This window comes from Triturus cristatus, chromosome 10 (genome assembly GCF_964204655.1).
Source record: "Triturus cristatus chromosome 10, aTriCri1.1, whole genome shotgun sequence".
Lineage (NCBI taxonomy): Eukaryota > Metazoa > Chordata > Amphibia > Caudata > Salamandridae > Triturus > Triturus cristatus.
The window spans coordinates 394516705-394539144 of NC_140593.1; the positions used below are offsets into that span (position 1 = coordinate 394516705).

Genomic DNA, 22440 nt, shown 5'->3' on the forward strand with positions numbered 1-22440 from the left:
GCAGAGCCACACACTTAGGATAGTAGATCGCCATCTGGTGTTGGGCTTGGATGCTTGCAGGTTGTTGTCTTCGTAAGTCGTCTTTGGTCACGAGATAGGTGACTCCTCCCTTGGACGACAGTGCGCATGGGCATCAACTCCATTGTTAGATTGTTTTTCGCCAAGATTGTTTTTCGCCATGATGGGAAATGATGGAGTTTGCAGAAAAGAGAGAGATGTCCATGTGTAATGTCTAAGTAAGACAATGCTGGAACAGATACAGGTCCCGGGTAGGTGGGTGGGCGTGTGTGGCTCTGCAGCTCTACATGCCAAGAACAGATGCATACTGGTAAGTAGCATATTCCGTTCGAGGCACATGAGCTGCAGATCACACACTTAGGATAGACTATATAGCAGTATCTCCCCTAGTGGTGGTCACCTGTATCGGTTGGAGCAGTTTGAAATAAAATTTTAAGGACAGCCTGACCCACAGAAGCTTGTTGCTTTGCTTGCACGTCAACACAATAGTGTTTAGTGAAGGTGTGTGTTGTAGACCATGTGGCTGCCTTACAAATATCTTCCAAGGGAATGTTTCCTAAGAATGCCATGGAAGCCCCTATTTTGCGTGTGGAATGCGCTCTAGGGGGAACTGTTAGTGTGTGTTTAGCCTTGTGGTAGCATATTTGGATACCTTTAACTATCCACCTAGCTATCCCAGACTTGGAAATGGGGTTGCCTTTATGTGGTGGAGAGAAAGCAACAATCAATTGTTTTGTTTTGGGGAATGTTTTGGTTCTGTCAATGTACTAAAGTAGGGCTCTTTTAACGTCTTAGGTATGAAGAGCTTTCAGCTACCGAGTCTGGATTTGGGAAGAACATGGGTAACTCTACTGATTGGTTAAGATGGAACGGAGATATGACGTTTGGAAGGAATTTCGGATTTGTTCTAAGAACCACTTTGTTACAGTGTAATTGTAAGAATGGTTCTTGTATGGTTAAAGCCTGGATTTCACTTACCCTTCTGAGGGATGTGATAGCGATAAGGAAAGCCATTTTCCATGTGAGGAACTGTTGTTTGCATTTATGCAGAGGTTCAAATGGGGGGTCCCAAGAGCCTTGTAAGAACAATGTTTAGATTCCACACTGGAGAGGGTGGTAATCTGGGAGGAATAATTCTTTTAAGGCCTTCCATGAAGGTTTTGATCGCAGGTACTCTAAAGAGTGACAAGTGTTGTTGATTTTGTAAGTAGGCTGCTAATGCTGCTAGGTGGAGACGTATGGATGAGTATGCCAAATTACATCTTTGCAAGTGCAGTAAGTAGCAAATGATGTCCTGGATGGATGCATCCAGTGGGTTTATACGATTGTTAGTGCAGTAAATGGCAAATCTCTTCCATTTTGCAGCATAGCAGGCTCTAGCGGTAGGTCTTCTGGGCTCCTTTATAATATTCATGCAGTCTGGTGGCAGGTTGAGGTAACCGAACTCTAGGACTTCAGGAGCCAGATTGCCAGATTGAGTTGACCTGGGTCTGTGTGTCTGATGATTTCTCTGTGGTTCTGGGTTAATAGGGACAGGGAGAGATGCAGTTTTTGGTGTGGAACTAGCGAGAGTTCCAGTAATGTTGGGAACCACGGCTGGCGTGCCCATGTGGGAGCTACTAGGATCAGTTTGAGAGACTGTTGCCTGAGCTTGCGTACCACTAATGGAATGAGAGGGAGAGGCGGAAAAGCGTACGCAAATCTGCCTGACCAGTTCATCCATATCGCATTGCCCTTTGACTCCGGGTGGGGAAACCTGGCGGCGAAGGTTGGGCATTTTGCGTTTTCGTGTGTGTCGAACAGATCTATGTCTGGTTGGCCCCATTGTTGGAAAAAGGGCAGTAGGACTTGGGGATGTAGTTCCCATTCGTGGATCTGTTGAGTTTGTCGACTTAACAGATCGGCAATTTGATTGTGAACCCCTGGAAGGGGTTCTGCAAGTAGGTGTACGTTCTGGGGAATGGCCCATCTCCAAATGTTCTGTGCGAGCTGGGAAAGCTGGAGAGAATGTGTGCCTCCTTGTTTTTGTATGTAATACATGGCTGTCATGTTGTCTGTCCGGATGAGGACAGTTTTGTTCTGGAGATGTAGTTGGAATGATTTTAGAGCTAGGAACACTGCTAGCAGTTCCAGGTAATTGAGATGGAGCACTTTCTGTTGAGTGGTCCATTTGCCCTGAGTGGTGTGGCCGAGGAGATGGGCTCCCCATCCTGTGAGCAAGGCGTCTGTTGTCAGCACTATCTGTGGAAGAGGCTCGAGGAACGGCCACCCTTTGGACAGGTTTGTTATGTTCAACCATTTCAGAGAGCGATGTGTTCGGCTGTCCACCAACACCAGATCTGCAAGTTGTCCGTGAGCCTGGTTCCACTGACGTGCTAGACATTCTTGCAAGGGACGCATTTGAAGTCTTGCATAAGGTACAATGAAGATGCATGACGCCATCATGCCTATGAGTTGCATGAACACTCTTGCTGGAAGAGAGTGTTGGATTTGAAATTTTGTTATAAGAGCTTGTATATTGGCTATCCTGGCTGGGCTGGGATATGCTAGGGCTGTGGAGGTGTTTATGGTGGCTCCTAGATACTGATGTATGTGAGAGGGTTGGAGATGAGATTTGGGATAGTTGATTGTGAATCCCAAGTGTGTAAGATTTGGATGGTTTGGTGAGTGTGTAGAACACATTTGTTGAATGGCTTGGCTTTTATTAGCCAGTCGTCTAGATACGGGAAGACATGAATTTGTTGTCTTCTGAGATGTGCTGCTACTACTGCCAGTCATTTCGTGAATACTCTGGGCGCGGTTGTTACCCCGAATGGAAGGACTGTAAACTGGTAGTGTTGTCCGTCCACCACAAACCTTAGATACTTCCTGTGGGCAGGATGTATGGGAATGTGGAATTAGGCGTCCTTGAGATCTAGTGTGGCAAGGAAATCGCCTTGTTGCAGAAGTGGGAGCACTTGTTGAAGAGTGATCATATGGAAATGATCTGAGTTGATATACAGATTTAGGGGTCTGAGGTTGAGTATTGGTCTTAGAGTCCCGTCCTTCTTGGGGATTAGGAAGTAGAGTGAGTATACCCCTGTACCCTGATGCTCTGAGGGAACTGGTTCTATTGCGTGTTTTTGAAGCAATGAGAGAACCTCTTGTTTGAGGAGCGTAAGATGGTCTGGTGACATGGAACGCTGTTTGGGCAGTATGTGTGGGGGGTAGTTGTGAGTTCCAGGCAGTAACCATACTGGATAATTTGTCTTACCCACTTGTCTGTTGTGATGGAGTTCCAGACAGGTAGGAACTGTTTTAGTCTTCCCCTGACTGGAGTGGAATGGTCTGGGGGGAGTGGAGGAAAGTAACTGTTTTGTGGCAGGGGAGGTACGAGTGTTATTACCACGACCTCGCCCCTTGTTGTGGTTTCCTCTGTATCCGCCTCTAAAATATCCTCTACTGGGGGATGTTTGTGTAGCGGGTTTGAATGTAGAGGAGGTGTCCGCTCCCATATTTTTGGAGGCTCCTCTATAGAAGGAGCGCCGAAAGGAGCCACGTGGTTGGGGAGACTGTAATGCTCCCATGGACTTAGCAGTCTCTGTGTCCTTCATTTTTTCAAGGGCAGTGTCTACTGCTGTCCCAAAGAGCTGTTCCTGGTTGAATGGCTGACTAAGTATGGTAGTTTGTACCTCTGGCTTAAAGCCTGAAATGCGTAGCCAGGCATGACGTCGAAGGAGCACACTTGTGTTAATTGCTCTAGATGCGGTGTCTGCGGCGTCAAGCGCACATTTAATTGCCGCATTTGAAATAAGTTTTCCCTCCTGGATAAGGTAATTTGCCTGGGTTTTATATTGCTCTGGCAGATGTTGTAATAGAGTCTCTAATTTGTCGTAGTGGGCCCCGTCATAGCGTGCTAGTAGGGCTTGGGTGTTGGCAATACACCAATGATTAGAGGCTTGTGCTGCTACTCTTTTGCCCGAGGCTTCTAACAGTTTGGATTCTTTGTCGGGGTGGTGTATCTCCTGTGGTTTGGGAGTTGGCGCGTTTTCTAGCGTTGGAAACGACCAAAGAATCCAAAGGGAGCTGCCCTTTGATGTAACCGGGGTCTTCAGGGGCAGGCCTATATTTCTTTTCTATCCTTGGGTTAAGAACCCTGGCACGGACTGGGTCTTTAAATACCTCGGGCGTGTTTTATGACTCCTTTAATCATAGGCAGAATTTGTACAGACTTTTGAGATTGCTCAAAAGTATCTAATAGGAAGTCTTCCTCAGGTGCGTCGGAGTGCATAGTAACGCCATGGTAAAGTGCCACTCCATTTAATAATTGGCCAAACCCCAGGTGATCATCTGGAGGTGATGGTTTGGAGGGATATGGCTGAGGGTCAGGCATGTCTGGTAGAGGGAATGCCCAATCATCCAGTGGTGCGGTAGCTGGATCCGTGAACGGATCATTAGGGTCACCCCCACCCCCTAGGTCAGGGGTACCCACAAACTTTCTCTTGGGGGCCAAATTTACAGTGTGGTTTGTGGCCGAGGGCCGCACCTTGGGGGTGGGGTCATTGGGGGAGGGGGCGGGGGCGGGGCTAGAGCAAAAAAAAACTGTGACCATGAGCCACCGGACCCGGCATACACATATCTCTCTCTCCATCTCCCTCCCTCCCTCCTCTGTCTCCCTCCGTCCCCCTCTCTCTCTCCTTCTATCCGTCTCTCTCCCTCTCCATCTCTCTCCGTCTCCCCCTCTGTCTCCCACTCTCTCTGTCTCCCACTCTCTCTGTCTCCCTCTCTGTCTCCCTCCCGCTCTCTCCCTCTCCCTCCCTCTCTGTCTCCCTCCCTCCTTCTGCCTCTATCTCCCTCCCTTCCTCTGTCTCCCTCCGTCTCCCTCCCTCCCTGTCTCCTTCCCACCATCTCCCACCCTCCGTCTCCCACCCTCCGTCTCCCACCCTCCGTCTCCCACCCTCCGTCTCCCTCCCTCCGTCTCCCTCCCTCCGTCTGTCTCCCTCTGTCTCCCTCCATCTCCCGCTTCCTCTGTCTCCCTCCATCTCCCGCTTCCTCTCCCTCCCTCCGTCTCCCTCCATCTCCCTCCCTCCGTCTCCCACCCTCCGTCTCCCTCCATCTCCCTCCCTCCGTCTCCCTCCCTCCGTCTCCCTCCCTCCGTCTTCTCTCTCCCTGTCTCCCTCCCTGTCTCTCTCCCTCTGTCTCCCTCTCCCTCCCTCTGTCTCCCTCCCTCCCTCTGTCTCCCTCCATCTCCCTTTCCCTCCCTCCGTCTTCCTCCATCTCCCTCCCTCCGTCTCCCTCCATCTCCCTCCCTCCGTCTCCCACCCTCCGTCTCCCTCCCTCTGTCTCCCTCCCTCTGTCTCTCTCTGTCTCCCTCCCTCGGTCTCTCTCTGTCTCCCTCCCTCCCTCTCCCTCTGTCTCTCTCCCTCCCTTCCTCTGTCACCCTCCGTCTCCCTCCCTCCCCCTCCCTCCCTCCCTCCCTCTCTGCCTCTCTCTGTCTCCCTTCCTCTCCCTCCCTCCGTCACGGGCTGAGACAGCTTCCCAGCGCACACACACACAGCCGCACTGAGACAGATTCCCAGCGCTCACACACAGCCCCACCCGAGTACTTCATGGGTCTTTAAAAGACCATTTACATGTTAAAGCTTTGTTGTATTTCACCTCTTAGGCCCCTGCATCTCCACTTTGACAATCACTGGAATCCCCCGGACCCACAGAGCAGAGTCTCAGAGTCCGGGCTGCTGCACCCGACACTCCGACAGTGTTTGCTAACACTATTTAATTTCTTTTTTAAAACACATGTAGGATGTCTGCAAGGTCCGCGGGCCACCGAGGAAGGCTTGCCGGGCCGTACTATGAGTAACTCTGCCCTAGGTCATAATCATCATCCTGTGGAGGTGGTGTATGTGATGGAGAAGGTAAAGGCAAGGGTGGTATAGGCAGAGGGGGTGGGTTAGAAGGCAGTATAGGAGAGGAAGGAGGCATAGGTGATGTTGCAGAGTCTTCTTATTTATAGGAACTGGGGCAGGTGGTGTGTCTAGGTTCTGTTTTTTACATGGCACTGCGGTGACATGTCCAGTCTTTGGATTAATATAAATCTTTTTCTGCCTTGGATCAATGAGATCTGGATGGAAAAGTTCTTGTTCCTCGGGAACAGGTTTTGGAGGTGATTTTTTCGGTTCCGATCGAGGTTTTGGTTGATCGATGGAGTTTTTGGCTTTAGGAGGTGTATGAGAGTCCTTAGCCGGTGGTTTCGGTGCCGATGATGGTTTCGGAGCCGAAGTTGCATCCTTAGGCTTGGGAACCTTCGGTGCCGGTTTATCTATTGGCCTTGGTGTTTTCGGGGCCGAAGGCATCGGAGTCGATTTCGGTGCCGAGTGGTCTTTTGTCTTCTGAACAATGACATGCGGCACCGGAAGGCTTATGTTTCTTCGGAGCCGAGCCCGGAGGCGGGGCTTCTGAAGGATGTTTTCGGTCTCGACTGGGGCCAGCAGGCGAAGTCTTGACCAATGCCTTTGGTTTTGGAGGGGTTGGGGCAGGGGCAGTAGTACTCACACGTTGCCCAGGAGTGATGGGGTCGTCTGAGTCGTCTGCTTCAGAGATGATTTGTAGATCCTCGGAATCTTCTTCCGGGACATCAGGGCCCTCATCAAAGATGTCCTCTGGTTCCGGAGCTGGTCTTTGTGCCATGTTGTGGCGTCGAGCCCTTCGATCTCGAATGGTCTTTTTGGATCGAAATGATGCGCAGGCTGGACAGCTGGACTCGTCGTGTTCAGGTGGCATTTTTTGAAAGGCGTCCTTTCCATGAGCCGTAGGCCTCACGGCGTGGATAGGCCCAGCGGCCCGCGTCGATGTCCGGAATCGAGCCGATGAAATCGATGTCGAGGATGAAGGTGCTTCGATGTTTTGTGGAAGTTTTTCGCTTCGAAAAGCGGAAAAGTTGCATCCGAACCCAATGGCGGAAAAAAACAATCTAACGATGGAGTTGATGCCCATGCGCACTGTCGTCCAAGGGAGGAGTCACCTATCTCGTGACCAAAGACTTCTTCTGAAGACAACAACAACCTGCAAGCATCCAAGCCCAACACCAGATGGCAATCTACTATTCTAAGTGTGTGATCTGCAGCTCATATGCCTCGAACGTAATGTTTTACTCTTTCTTCTGAGGACCAATGTCCTTCTACTTGTAGTTTGTTCAAAAGTGCCCCTATATGTTATCATCGTAGTGGGGCCCAGCGATGTGGAAAAGAGCCCCTCAACATACTGTGCTTTGTTCACAACTGTAAGGCTTTAACTACTCTGCTAGTGCCGACCGGTAGATGCTCTCAGTTCTCCAGCCTGTGACCACTGTTTATTTTATCATTACTGCACTGTTCGCATATGGACCCATGCATATGGTATACAGAATCCCGTCATTCTCAGCAATTTCTTCATATTCCTCGCTAGCAGAGACAGTCAAACCTGATTGATGCAAACAATCCCAAAATCCCAGCTCTCTCTGTGGAAATCGAAAATAATTGCTGTTAGCATGAGCTGAAGCCATCTTGGTTGTGGCTACCATTTTTGTTAGCCTTGTGATGTGCCGTCTTCACTGTTGCTTGCCTTCCTATTCTGTTGAGTCATCAGCTTTAGTTAACTCCTTCTATTCTAAGCTCAAGCAATGTATGAGCTCAGAAAGGCCTGTAGCTGCTACAATGCACCTGTTTGAGAATGTAACTGTCTATCATATCAAACTGATGTAAGTAGTTCAGTCTCCCCTCCCACTTTGCTGACTAAGTGATATCCATCTGCCCATGTTAGTAGAAAGCTATTCCTGTGTATGTTTGTACCTTCTATTTGAGTCTACATGCTTACTCCGCAACAAACACAGTATATAAGGCCCATGGTCTATGTATTCAAGTCACTACCTCCAGGACCACTTGAGGGTGTTGTATGGACGTGGTCTCACTCATGAGTGAATAAACTTGTTATTTTTGAATTCCAGCTTCAGTGCCAATTTCTTCTGTGTTGGTTTAAGGACCCGTGGACAGATAAGGGTGGGCCCCTAAAAAGGCTCATTCCACATCTCTATTGCAATGGTATGACCATTGAATTGCCTGAATTTCTCATGACTTAACGAAAATATTGTATTTAGAATGGACTGACGGATTACTTTTTTACGTTTTACAGGAAACACAAACTGATGTCACATGCCTTCTTTGTAATGATCTGGCATGGTTTGTTGAAGGAATGGTCCCTTTCTAGTAAACCGTCTAGATACGCATTCACATAGATGGCCTGTCACCTTCTGCATGAGGATGCCGAAGTATGCATGCTTGAAATATTATGTGGCCAAATAGTTTGCTGGTTGAGCAGTGGAAATTACATCTTGTTATGTAGTCATCTTGAACCTTTGTGCCTTGGTCGAGGGGTTCTGAAACCATAGGTTGAGCATGTCACAGTATTAAACCTGCGTTTGGCATCAGGAAGCAAAAATATAATTGTTGATGTTGTTCTTCTTGCGGAACTCAAACTATTGCTCTCTAGGAATAGCACCTTTACCTTCTTTAAAAAAAGTACTTAATCTCTCCTAATAATTGCAAGAGTTCTAGGGAATATCCTGGTGTGACTGTTCATAACACCCATTTGTCCGAGGTGATCTTTTCCCATTTTCAGGGCCGACAGCTCAGGCTTTCCCCATAGTGGTGCCCTGCAGTCGGAGGTGGAAGGGTATGGTCTTGTAACTTGGCAGAAATTGCAAATTCTTTGGTTCTGCTGCTTTCCCTTCTCTGTCTCTGGTTTGAATAAATCTCAGTACTTGTTGGTCAGCATTGTGCCTGTGACTACATTGCCTTCAGTTTGCTGCTGGGCATATGCTCCCCATCTAATCATCTATAACGTTTAACAGCACCTCATGAAAATATTTTCCTCAATCCTCCGAGTAATATATTTGGCTGTTGCTGGATTTTTTTTAAAATACTTCCTTGCTGAATCGCACTGGGCAGTATTGGAAGAAAAACTTTTCCTTTGTACTGGGTTTGGTGTTTCTAGAACAAAGAAAACACAGAATCTTGTTGTTCTTCTAGTTAAACACCATATGACACTTTAAGAGATTTTCCAATGGTGATGGTCTATGTAGATAGTTATTTGAGCCAGTGGTGTACATGTGAGATACACAGATATATATATATTCCTTGGAGAAAGAGAAGTTTGTGGTGTGCGATAATACGGACAGATACGGGAAGCAGGCTGTTGACGGCACATGCAGAAGGCGGGGCTGAATTGGAGCTCACAGGTGCTGGAGCAGCACTGGCGCTCTGTGCCGATCCAATGGCCAACCCGAGTCTGAGACCTAAAGTCCTGACAGCGGGTGGCCTTACGAGGCCCCAGGAGGCAGCCCCGACTGGGTGACGACTCGGCCTCCCCTGCGAGTGCAGTCGCCGTCAGACGGCGGCTGCTGAGTGTGTGCCCTAGGAAGATGAGGAGGTGGCCTGGTTAGTTCCGGGTGTGGCCTGCGTCTGCCCTGAGGCCCCACTCGCCAACAGAAATGTAGGCATTGCCAATCCCTTTGCTGTCGTTGCAGTGCTCCCGCTGTGCCCTCAGTTAGCTTTCTGCTAACTCGCCGCCTCTGCTGCCTCTTTCAGGTCTTGGTCTCAATTGATCAAGTAACTGAGCAATCTCCCAGGATAGTAGCCCCTTCCTACGGGGCAACCAAAGGAAAGGCAAGGAGCGGCAAGCCAGGACCAGAAAGGCCGCCGGTACCAAGCCCTGACTTGAGGATACAGCAACAGGACACTTCTGGTTATCGCAGGACAGTAATACCGGGGTCCAAGAACTACCTCAAAACATCGCAGTACGAGGGGCGGTAGGAGAGCGCTGCTCCATAGATGTGGATCAAACACTCAACAAGTTCATTTAACAGGGGGAGGGGCCTGACCAAGTTTTCATATAGCTTAGTGGTGGCTATATCAAGGTCAGTAATGCATTAACACGTAAAACTACAGAATGTTAAGGTGTCATTTCCTTTTTTTCTTACCGCTGTAAGACTCAACACGAAAAGTTACTAAATAAGGCACTATTTATCTACGAAAAAGTTAAGAGCAAAAATAAAATCATACATTTTAATTGAGGAGATCATTTTGCCACAAGGAAGCAATAAAGATTCACAAAAACTAAGGACTGCAAAAGAATGATACAGAAGAAAAGCAGAGGACAATTTTGTAGGCACAGCTGCCATTCAATAACCACATTTTTGCAAATATTGTTTATAATATGGTATCTTTAACCGGTCTTTACCATTAACTACTTTTTCCGTGAAATGGCAATTTTCATATTCAATTCGCAATAAAATGTTTTTAATAACAGATTAACTTAAATGGATTATTAAAAATCAATGTAAGCATTTTATGTTTTGAATGAAAAGTTACCTGAATTTTCCCAGTCCCTTCGAACAAATGCTTTCCTCTTCTCTTCTAGGAACTGGCTGGGGATGAGGCCTGCACTTCCTCCTTCTTTAACATGGCTAGCCTGAAATCAGTTGTTAAACCTTGAATTGAAACAACTACAACTTTAGATTATCGTCCGGTTCAAACAAATGAACAGTGGACTGCAAGCAAAAGACGTCATCTTTATTTAAGTAAAACTCAATCAACTCACTATTTTAAAATGTGCTCTTAACAGCTGATACAGTATACGCAATTTCCCGAAATACAACTCCTTAGTTTTATTTCACATAATTGCTAGTTATAATAAGAACACATCCTGCTCATCACCTAATGGATACACAAAAGGCATACACATGACACATAAAACAGAAAAATGTTCAATCATTTATGCATTCTATACTTATCTCGTAGGTTAATGACCCGTTTTAAAGAGTAGAACAGCTTTCATATTTTGGATAAAAAACCTCATGTCAAGAATCTCCATTGAAGGATTTTTTGTTTTTCAATATCATCAACCACATCACAGACCATAGATACATAAAAATGAGGAGGATCGCATAGAAGTAGTCATACGATAGTCGGTGTTTGGGCAGACGGGGCTATGGCAGATCCCGCCTGCGCATAGCCAGCTGATTGTGGCCCGCCCCTTACCTGGAGGGACCAGAGAGGAGAGAGGTGCGATGGCGGTGAGAGCTGAGAAGCATGGTGTTTCAGCAAGCAAGCTGATACAGTGTTGCCGCTTTTGACTTCCCTGAGGGTCGTGGAGAAGCCGGAGCCTCTGAAGCTCCAACGCCAGATACATTGTTTCAGTCCTGTCCTGTCCTGTTTCAGTCTTGGAAGCTAGGAGAGCTGCAATGGCGGGAGGTACTGCACGGCGTTTTCAGCTGAGTCAAGGCTGATACTTGGATACATTGTTGCAGTTTAGCTGCTGTGCCTTCCTGAGGTCCGTGGAGAGACGGAGCTGCGGTCTTCTGAAAGCTTGGAGGGCTGGAATTTTGCATAGTGACATTTTGTTGCTGCCTGGCACTTTAACCCCCAAACTTCCCAAAACTTCCTAAAGCTGGTTTTCTTCGGGGTTTTTTTTGGGGGGGGGGGGGGGGGGGGGGGGGGGGGTCTGTAATGCTTGATTCCTGGAGGCTGGAATCGTTTTCATTTTAGATACCAGCAATATTGGAAGCAGCGAGAGACTGGGAAAGGGGAAGAAGAATTCTCCTTAACGTTAAATAAAAAGATACATTCGGGGTTTCCTTCAGTAAAAATACTGTACCGGCTTTAATACAATGGGGAGGCATACTAAAAACCCCACTACCCCGACTCAGTCAGATTCAAGTATACCCCCTAAATCAAAAAATCGCAATGTGCAAATGAAAACGGCTCAGGGCACGTCAAAAGCGGCGAGGGAGCGAGTCCAAAAAAATCGTAGAGGCTCTACTCCTGTAGCTAATTCCTCAAGTTCAAAGGAGGATTGCCGAGAGCAAAGCGAAGGTGGTCATGGGTGTCCTCAGGATAGATCAGACAGAGTTTGTCAGGCAGCGACGAATTCAACTATTCTGGGCATAGAAAGCAACAGTGTTGGCACAGCCTTGGAGATAGTAAATCAGGATAAAATGCCTCCAATGGAAAATCCAGATGGTATGCAAATAAACCCCCCCCCCCTGCTTGATGCCTGGCAAGAGCAAGGAGTATGTGATTTTCAAGAAAGTAAAGCCCTCTCAATCTTTAATGCAGCTTCCTCTCTCTCCTCCGCAGCAGCCTCCTAAGCAGGATACTCAAGGAGCAAAAGCTGTACAAATTGATCAACTCCAGCCCTCCTCTACAACTTTTACTAACGTGGCTCCTCTATTCTTCCACCCAATAAGGCAGTCTTCTCCTCTTGCGTTATCCATAGAAACATCTGAAGGCACTAAGGAAGTGGCTTTCGAAGCATTTAAAATATCTGCAACGGGATCTGCATCGGGTTCTGCACCGGGTTCTGCTCTGGACTCAGTTTTCAGTGCGATATAAAAAGTATGCTTAATCTCATATTAGAGGAGATCAGGGAGATGAAAGCTACTAAGGTAAGCCTGGGCAAAGTACTACGCTATGCTCACGTAGTTTGCGAACTTTGCGCTACTTCGCACTATGCAAATTGCACGTAGCACAGTGCAAACACACGTAGCGTCGTGCAGCAGAAATTTTTTGCTTGCTCGCGGTCCTCAACATCAAGTGGGCGACCGCGAGCAAGCAAAATGACATCCCGGCGAGACTTTTTCCTCATTCGCGATCAGCAACATAAAGTTGCCGATCGCGAGCATGGAAAAATAAACCTCCTGGAGAGCTTCTCAATGCGGGGAGGTCAGGTTTCTCATTGCGAGTGGTCGCATATGCTCGCGACTGCTCGCGATGAGTAACTACCAGTCCGCGTTGAGAAAACTTCAGCTCGAATAGAAATCTACTCGAGCGGCAGAAAATGACCGCTTGCACTGTGCAAGATGCAGTTTGCACTGATTGCACAGTGTGGACAAGCATACAGCACTGTGCAATCAGTGCGAACAGCATCTTGCACAGTGCACTACGCAGTTTGCGAAGCTACGCAAAGTCCACTTCGCGTAGCTACACGTAGCGCTACTTCGCAAACTACGCCCAGGATTATACTAAGGCAGCCGAAATCGCAGCACTACATACACGATTTTCGAAAATTGAGGCAATGGGGGCTCTACCATCTCGTCTGCAGGAGGCTGAGTCAAGAATCTCTCAGTTGGAGGAACAGATAACCTCAATTCAGCAGCAGGTTTCAGAGGATAAGAAGAAAAAAGAACTCACTGGAATTGAAACTGGAGGAGTTGGAAAATCACTCACGCTGGACTAATCTTCGTTTGGTGGGTGTCCCGGAGGGGTGTGAAGGATCACAACTGGCTCAATTGGTAGAGTCCTTTATAAAAGACACAGTCCTTCCTGAATTCTCTTGGGATCTTATAATCACCCGTGCCCATAGAGTTCCAGCACAGCCATTTCCAAATTCAAAACCTCCCAGAACTATTTTAGTGAATTTTGCGGACTATCGTTTTAAGGAGCAAATACTGACCAGGGCAACTAAAAAAAAAAAAATTCAACACGAGAGGTCCCTCTTTGTCGCATCTTTTCAGATATGAGCGCTGCGGCTGCACGTCGCCGAAAGGAGTTTGTTAAACTCCTTTATTTATTCAAGGGACAGGGGGTGCAAGCAGCCATTGCACAACAGTCAAATTTGCGAGACCTAGTTCGTGGGAAGTTTCATATGTTTTCAAATCTGGAGGAAGCACAGGAACTTCTGCAGCAAATTACGAAGGACAAGTTAAAAGGAACAAATTGTTTTTTTTGGCTTTTTTTGTTTTGTTCCTTTTCTCTTTTCTCTCCTTCTATGGTGGGTGAGGAGGGGGGGGGGGGGGCGGAGAATCACATCAGGGTGCAATACCATGGCATGAAGGGGACCCAAGGTGGGTCAGCAGAGGTTAAGGCGGGCAATTCCCCTTCTGCTAAGGGTTTGGCTCACAGGGTTCTTGGGAAGGGCTGTGAGGAAATATGAATTTTTATGGTCAATTATGTCCCCTATCTTAGACCCCAACGGCTCCATGTACATGCTACAAGTACATGTATGTTCCCTCCACTTCAAGCTATGAAGATGCAAATACATATGTGTCCAACGTTAACATGTCCTCTTTCAGATCCACCATGAATGGGTCGAATATTCCGTTCCTAAGTATGCCTTGCCACCGTCTTTATATGGTATACTTTTCACGTTTTCCAGCTCTGGCAAGGTAGGCCCTGAATTCTGCCATCGAGCTTTTCCTGCCTTCTGCCTCTGAATGCTCCAGCCTGGACCTGCATCTGTATCCATGACCTTTGTCTTACTTCCTGCGCGGCTAACGGTGCCTGGCCCGGCCTGTGGCCTGCCAAAAACTGTATTCAGCCTTCAAGTTATCTGCTCCGCTCCTTGAGAAATGCATTTCTGTCTAGTAGTTTAGGTAAACATCCTTCCAGCTACAGAGCAAAGGGCCCGGCCTTACTGTCTCCGTGCAAGTAATTCATGGCTTCTGTTGCCATGGTAGGCCCATGCCCCTCGCATCTCATGTAGACCCATAGACGCTTATACACGCACTAGTAGTTAGTATAGGATAGCCTCTGCCTGAGAGACCTTTCCTTCCAGATAATACAGTTCCTTAAACACAAGATATTAGATACGATTTGGGATTAGGTTGTTCTGACATCCCAGACTACTGTCTCCTCATGTAGGGCTAAATGTCAAGTCCCCTTCACCCTCCAGTTACACGTCAATCACACGTCATGCTACTGTGCGCGCATCTCTGCCAAGTATTTCTACTGACTTTGCAGGATTCACTTATGGATCCACCCACCTGTGTCATCATCATAATGACGTTTCTAGTACATGCCCTCATGCACGCCTATTGTAACGCCTTTTCATTACGTATGTGTATTCTTATCTCTCTTCTCAGCTGCAACGCCTTCTGCATATGTCTTCACTGTAATGCATTTACTATAAATATGACAACCTGTCAATAAAGTATTGCTTCTATCCCTTCCCGAACCTTAGTGGTGACGGAATACGATTGCCTGGTTCGAACCAATTCCTTTGTAAGGAATAAACCCATTTTAAAACCTCAAATGCCACGGATTCTGCCTCTTATTTTTACTGAGTTATTCTTATTTAATTTTACCGCATAAATTAAGTCTAGGTAATTAAATTTACCACATAATTGGCGCCCGAACAGGGACACCTCTCACACCCCACGCGCCGGAGGTGCGTTGCAGACCCGGTCTCCTGCCACAGCCGGACGGACAACTACGCGTACCCGCAGGATTTCCTGTATCTCCCTCAGGCCAACGGGGGTGACTGAGGCTGCGATCAACACCCAGACGAGGCGGTGAGGAGTGCGGAGAATCCCGACCAGAGTCTAGCTGAGAGAGCAAGATCCGAGGTATACAGAGGCCCACCAGATTCCGAAGTTCCGAAGTATCTAAGTCACGAGTCGAGTCCAGTCCAGTTTGGTCTAGTCCAGTCCAGACTTCCGAGGCCTTCTGTTCCGTTCCGTGCTTCCCGGTGAGTACCGTTGCTGGGGACGCATCTAGACGTGCACATTGGTTTGTGCCGGTCAAGACGGGTTTGGGTACACAGACCTGGTCTGCACTGTTTCAGCAGTGTATCTGTGCTGTTTAGCAGTACATCTAGTATTATGCAGTTAACTAGTTTTATTCTAATTATCATTGTTCGTTCTAAAATGTTTTAATATGTTTTAAATGTCGTGGTATGAGTGATTGTTCGATCTTCAATACTGTGTTTATTGTATTAATTGTGTTCAAGTCCGAGTAAGAATCAAGTAGCAAGGTTTAAGATGCCGTTATTTTCAAAATTAAGACAGATAAAAACTAGAAAAGGGATACTCGAGGAAGCCGTTCCCATTCCACCTAGGGACACCCCAGGGTACTTTATGTACCATAAGCATGGCCTAGATGCCGTATTATATCTCGAATTATGGGTAGACTACACCAAGGATTTAGCAGAGAATCAGAGATGGCCCACTACTGGGACATGGGATGCAGATTGCATCATGAGAGTAGAAGAAGCATTATGGAAAAAGAAAGCAAGACAGTCACAGAAAGATGCCATTGAATTATGGCGTAAAGAATCGCATAGACGCACAGAGAAAGCGCTCAGAAAAGAAGAGAAAAGTAGGGAGGATTCAGACAGAGCCCGAGAAAATGTATTAATTGAGGAAGGAATCCGAGCAAAAGCAGAACAAGTAGACAGACAACGAAACACTCTTATGAATGGTATGTATCCTCTTCTGGCCGAGGGTTTACCTAAGGCCACCCTGGAAGTACCGAAAGATCTGCCACCTCCATTGCTTCCGACTAAATTGCACCCCAAGACCGCAAAGGACATTTTCCTTTCTTCCTATTTAGACGATATAGCCCCCGAATATGTTAATGCTCCGCCGCCACGCACACCACCTGCTAATGACGCTCGACCCCGAGATAATCCGCCCCCGCTTCTGCAGCAACATACTCCTCCGTCCGTCCAAAACCTTCCGCCCGTTCCTTCACTTCTCCCTGCATCTATTCTTCCTACCTTACACCCAACGAATCCTTTTGGACCTAGCACCTCAGGAGGTGCGACAGGAAGTTTTCATACGCCGCCATCAGTGCGTCGATTGACTTATAGGGATCTAGCACACCAACGTACACCTCAAACAGCGAATTATGACATACTTAAAGAGCCTCTTACAGATTGTAGATATGATCCAGTACCAGGTAAAGACGACAGAATGATGCTATCATCAGTACGTCTACGACGAGTTGCGAACTATTTAATGATATTACCAGGAATGATTGAACATCTAGACAAAATATATCACTTTGTCCAAACAGGGCAAGGTCCTGAAAGTATTGGCGAAGCCATGGCATACCAGAAAGTGGACACGCAAAAAACTGTTGTTACGCTTCTTTATAAACTGCCTGATAAGACATAGAGATAGGCCAGGCGTAGACGCGGAAGAAATGAGAGCCCTTAACAAATGGGGCCAGAATATAGCAGACGGAAAACATGATAAACAGAATAGTATAGAAAGTATGTACCGAAGGATCAGAAAAACAGTAGAACAAATATGTGAAAAAGAACAGCCTGAAAGAGAAACAGATGCAGATAAAACCGAGTCCTCAGGCGATGAGGAACAACTAGAAATGACAACAGGACAATTACAATTACCAGCTAGAGAAATGATAGCTTATGTAGGAAAAGGAAGATCCTTCAATAATTCAATACGTCCGATACGTCCAGAAAGTAAGAGAATTTTTCAAGCAGCTATGTCAAACCCAAAGACTCCTGAACATTTGTTTCAGGCTACTGATAAAATACTTCAAGAACGAATGGGGTACCATGTACTCGATTCTATGGATGAACAAGAATTAGCCAGGTCAGCAGTACAATGGGCTGATAGTTCTGATAAATATAGTGATGACGCGCTAGTACATACGATTTTGAATCTTTCACCAGACGAACAGCGTTTAGCTGGTATATACATGATACAACATCTCCTTATATTATATAAAGGCCAACACTCCGACCCTGGTCCCCTACCTGATATACTGATAGAACTACTCATGAATAAATGGAGAGGTCTAGGTACCGATCTAATTAAAGTAATTCTAGAATATCGGCACAGATATAGTGCCTTTTAGTGTCCAGAACATGATCCAGCTCCCTCCATGGAAAGAAAGACGTATTACATAGACAGACAGAATCCCTTACGCGAAGTACACCCAGTTAGAAATGATGATAATACTTTTAGACGCGTGTTCGTGTACACGCCCATAACTAAAATAGAACTATTGGAAATAAAAAAATTAGTGCCCAGCCATGACAGAGATCCAGCAGGTTTTCACCGTGAAATAAAAGACATGTTACTCATGGGTGATTATACCTATCCTGACATTATGAAAATATTGAAAGTATTATTGCCTGCCGGTATTTACGAGAAACTCAAAGAAAAAGAGTGGGAGGTGGGAGAACAAAAGATTGATTGGACAGCATTAGAAAACGAAGAAAATGCCCGAACTGCAGGCGTAGGGCTTGGAGACAAAACTAAAGCATTACCAGGATTATTAGTACAAGTATTGCCACGTTTATTAACTACGAAAAAGGAAGACTGGGGAGCAATCTCAGCTTGCAAACAGAAACCCGATGAAGACACTAGTGATTTTTATTCCCGATTTGAAAAATGTTTTGGTATTAATAGCGGCCTGAAAGCAAGTAGCGATTCATATCCACATCTTTTTGTAACAAAATTAGTTGAGAATTCCTTGCCTCAGGTTAAGAACAGAGTATTGAAAGTAGACAGCTCTTGGCAAGCTAATACCCCGTCACAAATGTTACAAATGTTACAGTACCACCAGAATAGAATTAGAGAAGAACAAGAACACGAACAAAGACGTATGAAAGACACGAAAATGAAAATGCTCGTCGCCCAGTCAGTTCCAGCTGACAGTCATAAAAAGGGTGCGACACAGTCCAATAATTCAGCAGTTCCTGTTAAAGGGACATGCAACTATTGTAAACAGCCAGGTCATTATATAAACGATTGTGCAGTTCTGAAACATAATATCTCTACGGGTAAAACCAAGGAGAGACCACGTCCGCCCAGACAGGATCAGATCCAACAACAAGTACCTCAGAATTTACAGCCTATGCAAGCTGCACAACAGACCGTAGCGGTACCACAGTCACAGCCTATTGCCGCAACACAGAACACGACACAACAGATGTACCAGTATGCACAAAATGACTATCCAGATTATCAGCGATACACATGAAACAGCCTAGAGAGGGAAGTTGGCTTACCCCTTATTGAGGTTCCCGTAGATCAAGAGGGTCCTTATGTACATAGTCAAGTATTAGGGAAAGACAGAAAGTTTTTAATTGATACAGGGGCAAGCAGAACAACTATAAGTCACGACGAGGTTCCAGGGGCACCCCTCTCAGGCTCACAGAATATTTCCCTTGGATTTTCAGGAAAGCCTATTGTTAATGAAGTATCGCAACCTCTTCCTCTTGCAGTCGGTCCATTGACACGGACTACAGATCTATTGCTTACGAAATCATGCCCAGAAAACTTGCTAGGTATAAAGACACTGAAAGCTCTAGGAGCTGTAATATGTTGTTCCCCGGAGGGGGTACGACTATTTTTGCGTGACTTCAAAGGTCACTATGTATTTAGAGACATGGATCACCGGTTACAGAATGTCCCTGCACATTTATGGGCACAAGGCCCTACTGATGTAGGTTGTATGCACATTACACCATATCGAGTCACACTCAAAGCAGGAGTGGTATTACCACGAATTCGTCAATACAGGTTACCCCCAGATGCTGTAGTGGCTTTGCTGCAAATCATTGACGAGCTCATTGCACAAGGAGTGGTTGTGGAAACCGACTCCAATGTATGTAATTCTCCTATAATTCCGGTTCTTAAAAGGACTGATCCAAAAGCACCCCCAGTTTATCGATTGATTATTGATCTGCGCGAATTGAATAAATGCATTGTACCACAATATCCCGTGGTTCCAGATATCTCTTCATTATTGACAGCTATTGATTCAGAAGCAACGTTCTTTACTGTAATTGACCTCAAGAACGCCTTCTTTAGCGTCCCAATTGATCCGGAAAGCCAATATTTGTTCGGATTTAGTTTAAATGGACGAAGCTTCAAATTTGCACGCGCACCTCAAGGATTCACAGAAAACCCCAGCATCTATAGCCAAGCACTGAAAAGACAACTTGACAGTATCCACATGCCTGTTAACACTGCACTGCTTCAGTATGTCGATGATCTGCTGATCACCGCCCGAAGCGAACCCGAATGTGAAAAAGCATCACTGACGGTTTTACATTTTCTGGCCGACAAGGGGCACAAGGTGTCCCCTTCGAAGCTGCAATTCTGTGTTCAGCAAGTTGTGTACCTTGGGCACTTGCTGTCCAAGGGGGGAAGACAGCTCACACCTGACCGCATCCAGTTAACTGTAAACATGCCACCACCCAAGACACAAAAGGAGGTGCGGGCCTTCATAGGTCTCACTTCGTACTGTAGACAATGGATTCCCCAATATGCATTTTTAGTAAAGCCACTCATTCAGTTGACAACCCAGGAGGCAGCGACTTCGACTGTCCTCCCTTGGACTCAGGCACATACACAAGCTTTTGAAGACTTAAAGAAAGCCTTATGTCAAGCACCTGTTTTAGCGACACCATGTTACAGTAAGCCTTTTACACTTTTCGTTACAGAACGTGAAGGTACTGCCTTGTCAGTACTCACCCAGGAACAAGCAGGTTCACACAAGCCGTGTGCTTATTTTTCTAGCACATTAGATCCAGTAGCTCAGGCTTTGCCTACATGCCTGAAATCAGTCGCAGCGACAGCTTTAGCGATCAGACAAAGCGATTCCATAGTATTAGGACATCAATTGACAGTGCAAGTTCCACACTCCGTGGAAGTTCTTTTAAACAGAACTCAGACTCAGCACTTGACTATAGCACGACTGACAGGTTACGAATTAACATTGTTTCAGCCACACATAGAAATCAGACGCTGTAGTACATTAAATCCTGCCACACTTTTGCCATTAAGTGGAACAGACCCATTGGCACATGATTGCATTGAAGTCATTACTATTAAGACAAAACCCAGACAAGACTTGACAGACGTTCCATTACCAGATCCAGACCTGACACTTTATGTGGATGGTTCATGCATGAGAACAAGTACAGGAGAGTTAGTGGCCGCTTACGCAGTCACGACAGACACTGAAGTTACTGAAACAAATTGTGTTGACACATTGTCAGCTCAAGTAGATATTTTATTAAATTCCACACCCCTGAGGAATTGCTGATAATATATAAAGCTAACTGTATTTCAGTTGCTGTATATGGAGCTGGCATTTGGGGCTATGCAAATGTAGAGTCCCTTCAGCAAGTTGAGAACAGTTTCTTGAGATTTTTGTCAGCCGTCCCAAATTCCACGGCAACGTACATCTGCCATGCTGAATTAGGGTTGTCATACCTGTCATATCTTACTAAAATCCAGCCAATCTTATTATGGCAAAAGGTCTGGACAGGTGTTACTACACGCCTCAATCGGGACGTGAGCAAAGACTGTCTGAACCTGCAATGGGCCCAATGTATTCCCTAGTTGGCCTACGTCAAAAACCTTAAGCATGACCTAGATTGCTCAGATTATTTTGCCAAACCTGATACCCTGTCTCATATCTCAAGGAAGGATCTCAAGGCTTTATGTATTAACCACCTGGTGTGGAAATTTAGTTCGTATCTGAACATTATCTGCGCCATCTTGTCCCTCCCCAGCGCGACACACAGGAAAAGCGCACGGCAGCCATTTTAGGCACCCTGGTCTCTCTCCCTGCTCATTGCCGATCGCCAGCGCGTCCCCCTGACGCTGCGAACCTCCCCCGCGCGCCGACCACCCCCGCTCTCTCATACATGGGCCATAAACCCTCTCCTTCTGCGCGACCCTGCCATGGAACCACATCCCACGCCCGACCGACATCCCATACATGGTCATACATCTCTTTGATAACCCCCTTCCTCTGCGTCCGATTGTCCGGGCCGATCCCAGGCCATCACCTAGCCCTGCGGATGTAGTTTATTGCCCCTACTGTAAGGGAAACACCCCACATCAAAGGGATTACAGTAGATCAAGGCCCCCCACCCCCTGAGACCCGACCGGTCGCACACACCCCCGGGAATTGGGGGAATGTCCAGCTGTGTGATAGCCATCTCCTACTGTGGGTGGGGTGGGGACTTCCACTATAGATATGCGTGGGAACGAGCTTGAAGTGGGGATTCTGAGGATGTTCTTTCATGTATCAAAGCGATCTCAAGAATGTGCCATGTATGATAAACCTGCAATAAAGTCATAAACCTGTGTATAAGAGGCCAGGCCTCAGAGATGCAGTTAGAGCACCTCGTGACGATACCTTGCTGTCTGATCTGATGTGTTCTTCTCCGACGGAATAAAACTTTGTTTCCTGCCTTCCAGTCTCCGGCGCCTGTCTCTTTGTTGGTTAATTATCGGATGGTATAAGAGGCGATTATCGCCGGGCAATACTTAGAAGGTTATCGACTGCAACTGCCCCTACCTTTTTAACAATTGGCGTCCCAAGCGTGGGGCCCATCAGCGACACGTGGATCCAGTGAGAGAGGTCCCAACGACAGAGTGAACGACTGCAGCGATCGGGAGAGCTCCTGCCGATAGACCCTCGTCTGGCAGCCGATCATCCGAACTTCACTGGTTCCGAGCAGACCTCTCTCGAGTGATCTACGGTCCTGACTGGGAACCATCAGGAGTGCCGCAGCAAATACGGAGAGTAGAGGACCATCGGGCGCTGGAGGCGGAAGACGATAAACGGTCCATGCGGTCCGGGTAAGGTCGTGAAACACGACAAATTGCGAAACGATTGATTGATTGATTGAAAA

The 22440-nt window shown here is 46.8% G+C and overlaps 1 protein-coding gene across 2 annotated transcripts in view; it reads right to left on the reverse strand.

Annotated features, from left to right (window-relative positions):
* The window catches only part of PALS2 (protein associated with LIN7 2, MAGUK p55 family member), an 814942-nt gene that overhangs the window by 341176 nt on the left and 451326 nt on the right, over positions 1 to 22440 (reverse strand). For both annotated transcript variants that reach the window (XM_085631658.1, XM_085631659.1), the window contains exon 8: positions 10401 to 10500. In XM_085631658.1, the coding sequence (XP_085487784.1) occupies positions 10401 to 10500 (100 nt within the window). The remainder of the gene's footprint in view (positions 1 to 10400; positions 10501 to 22440) is intronic.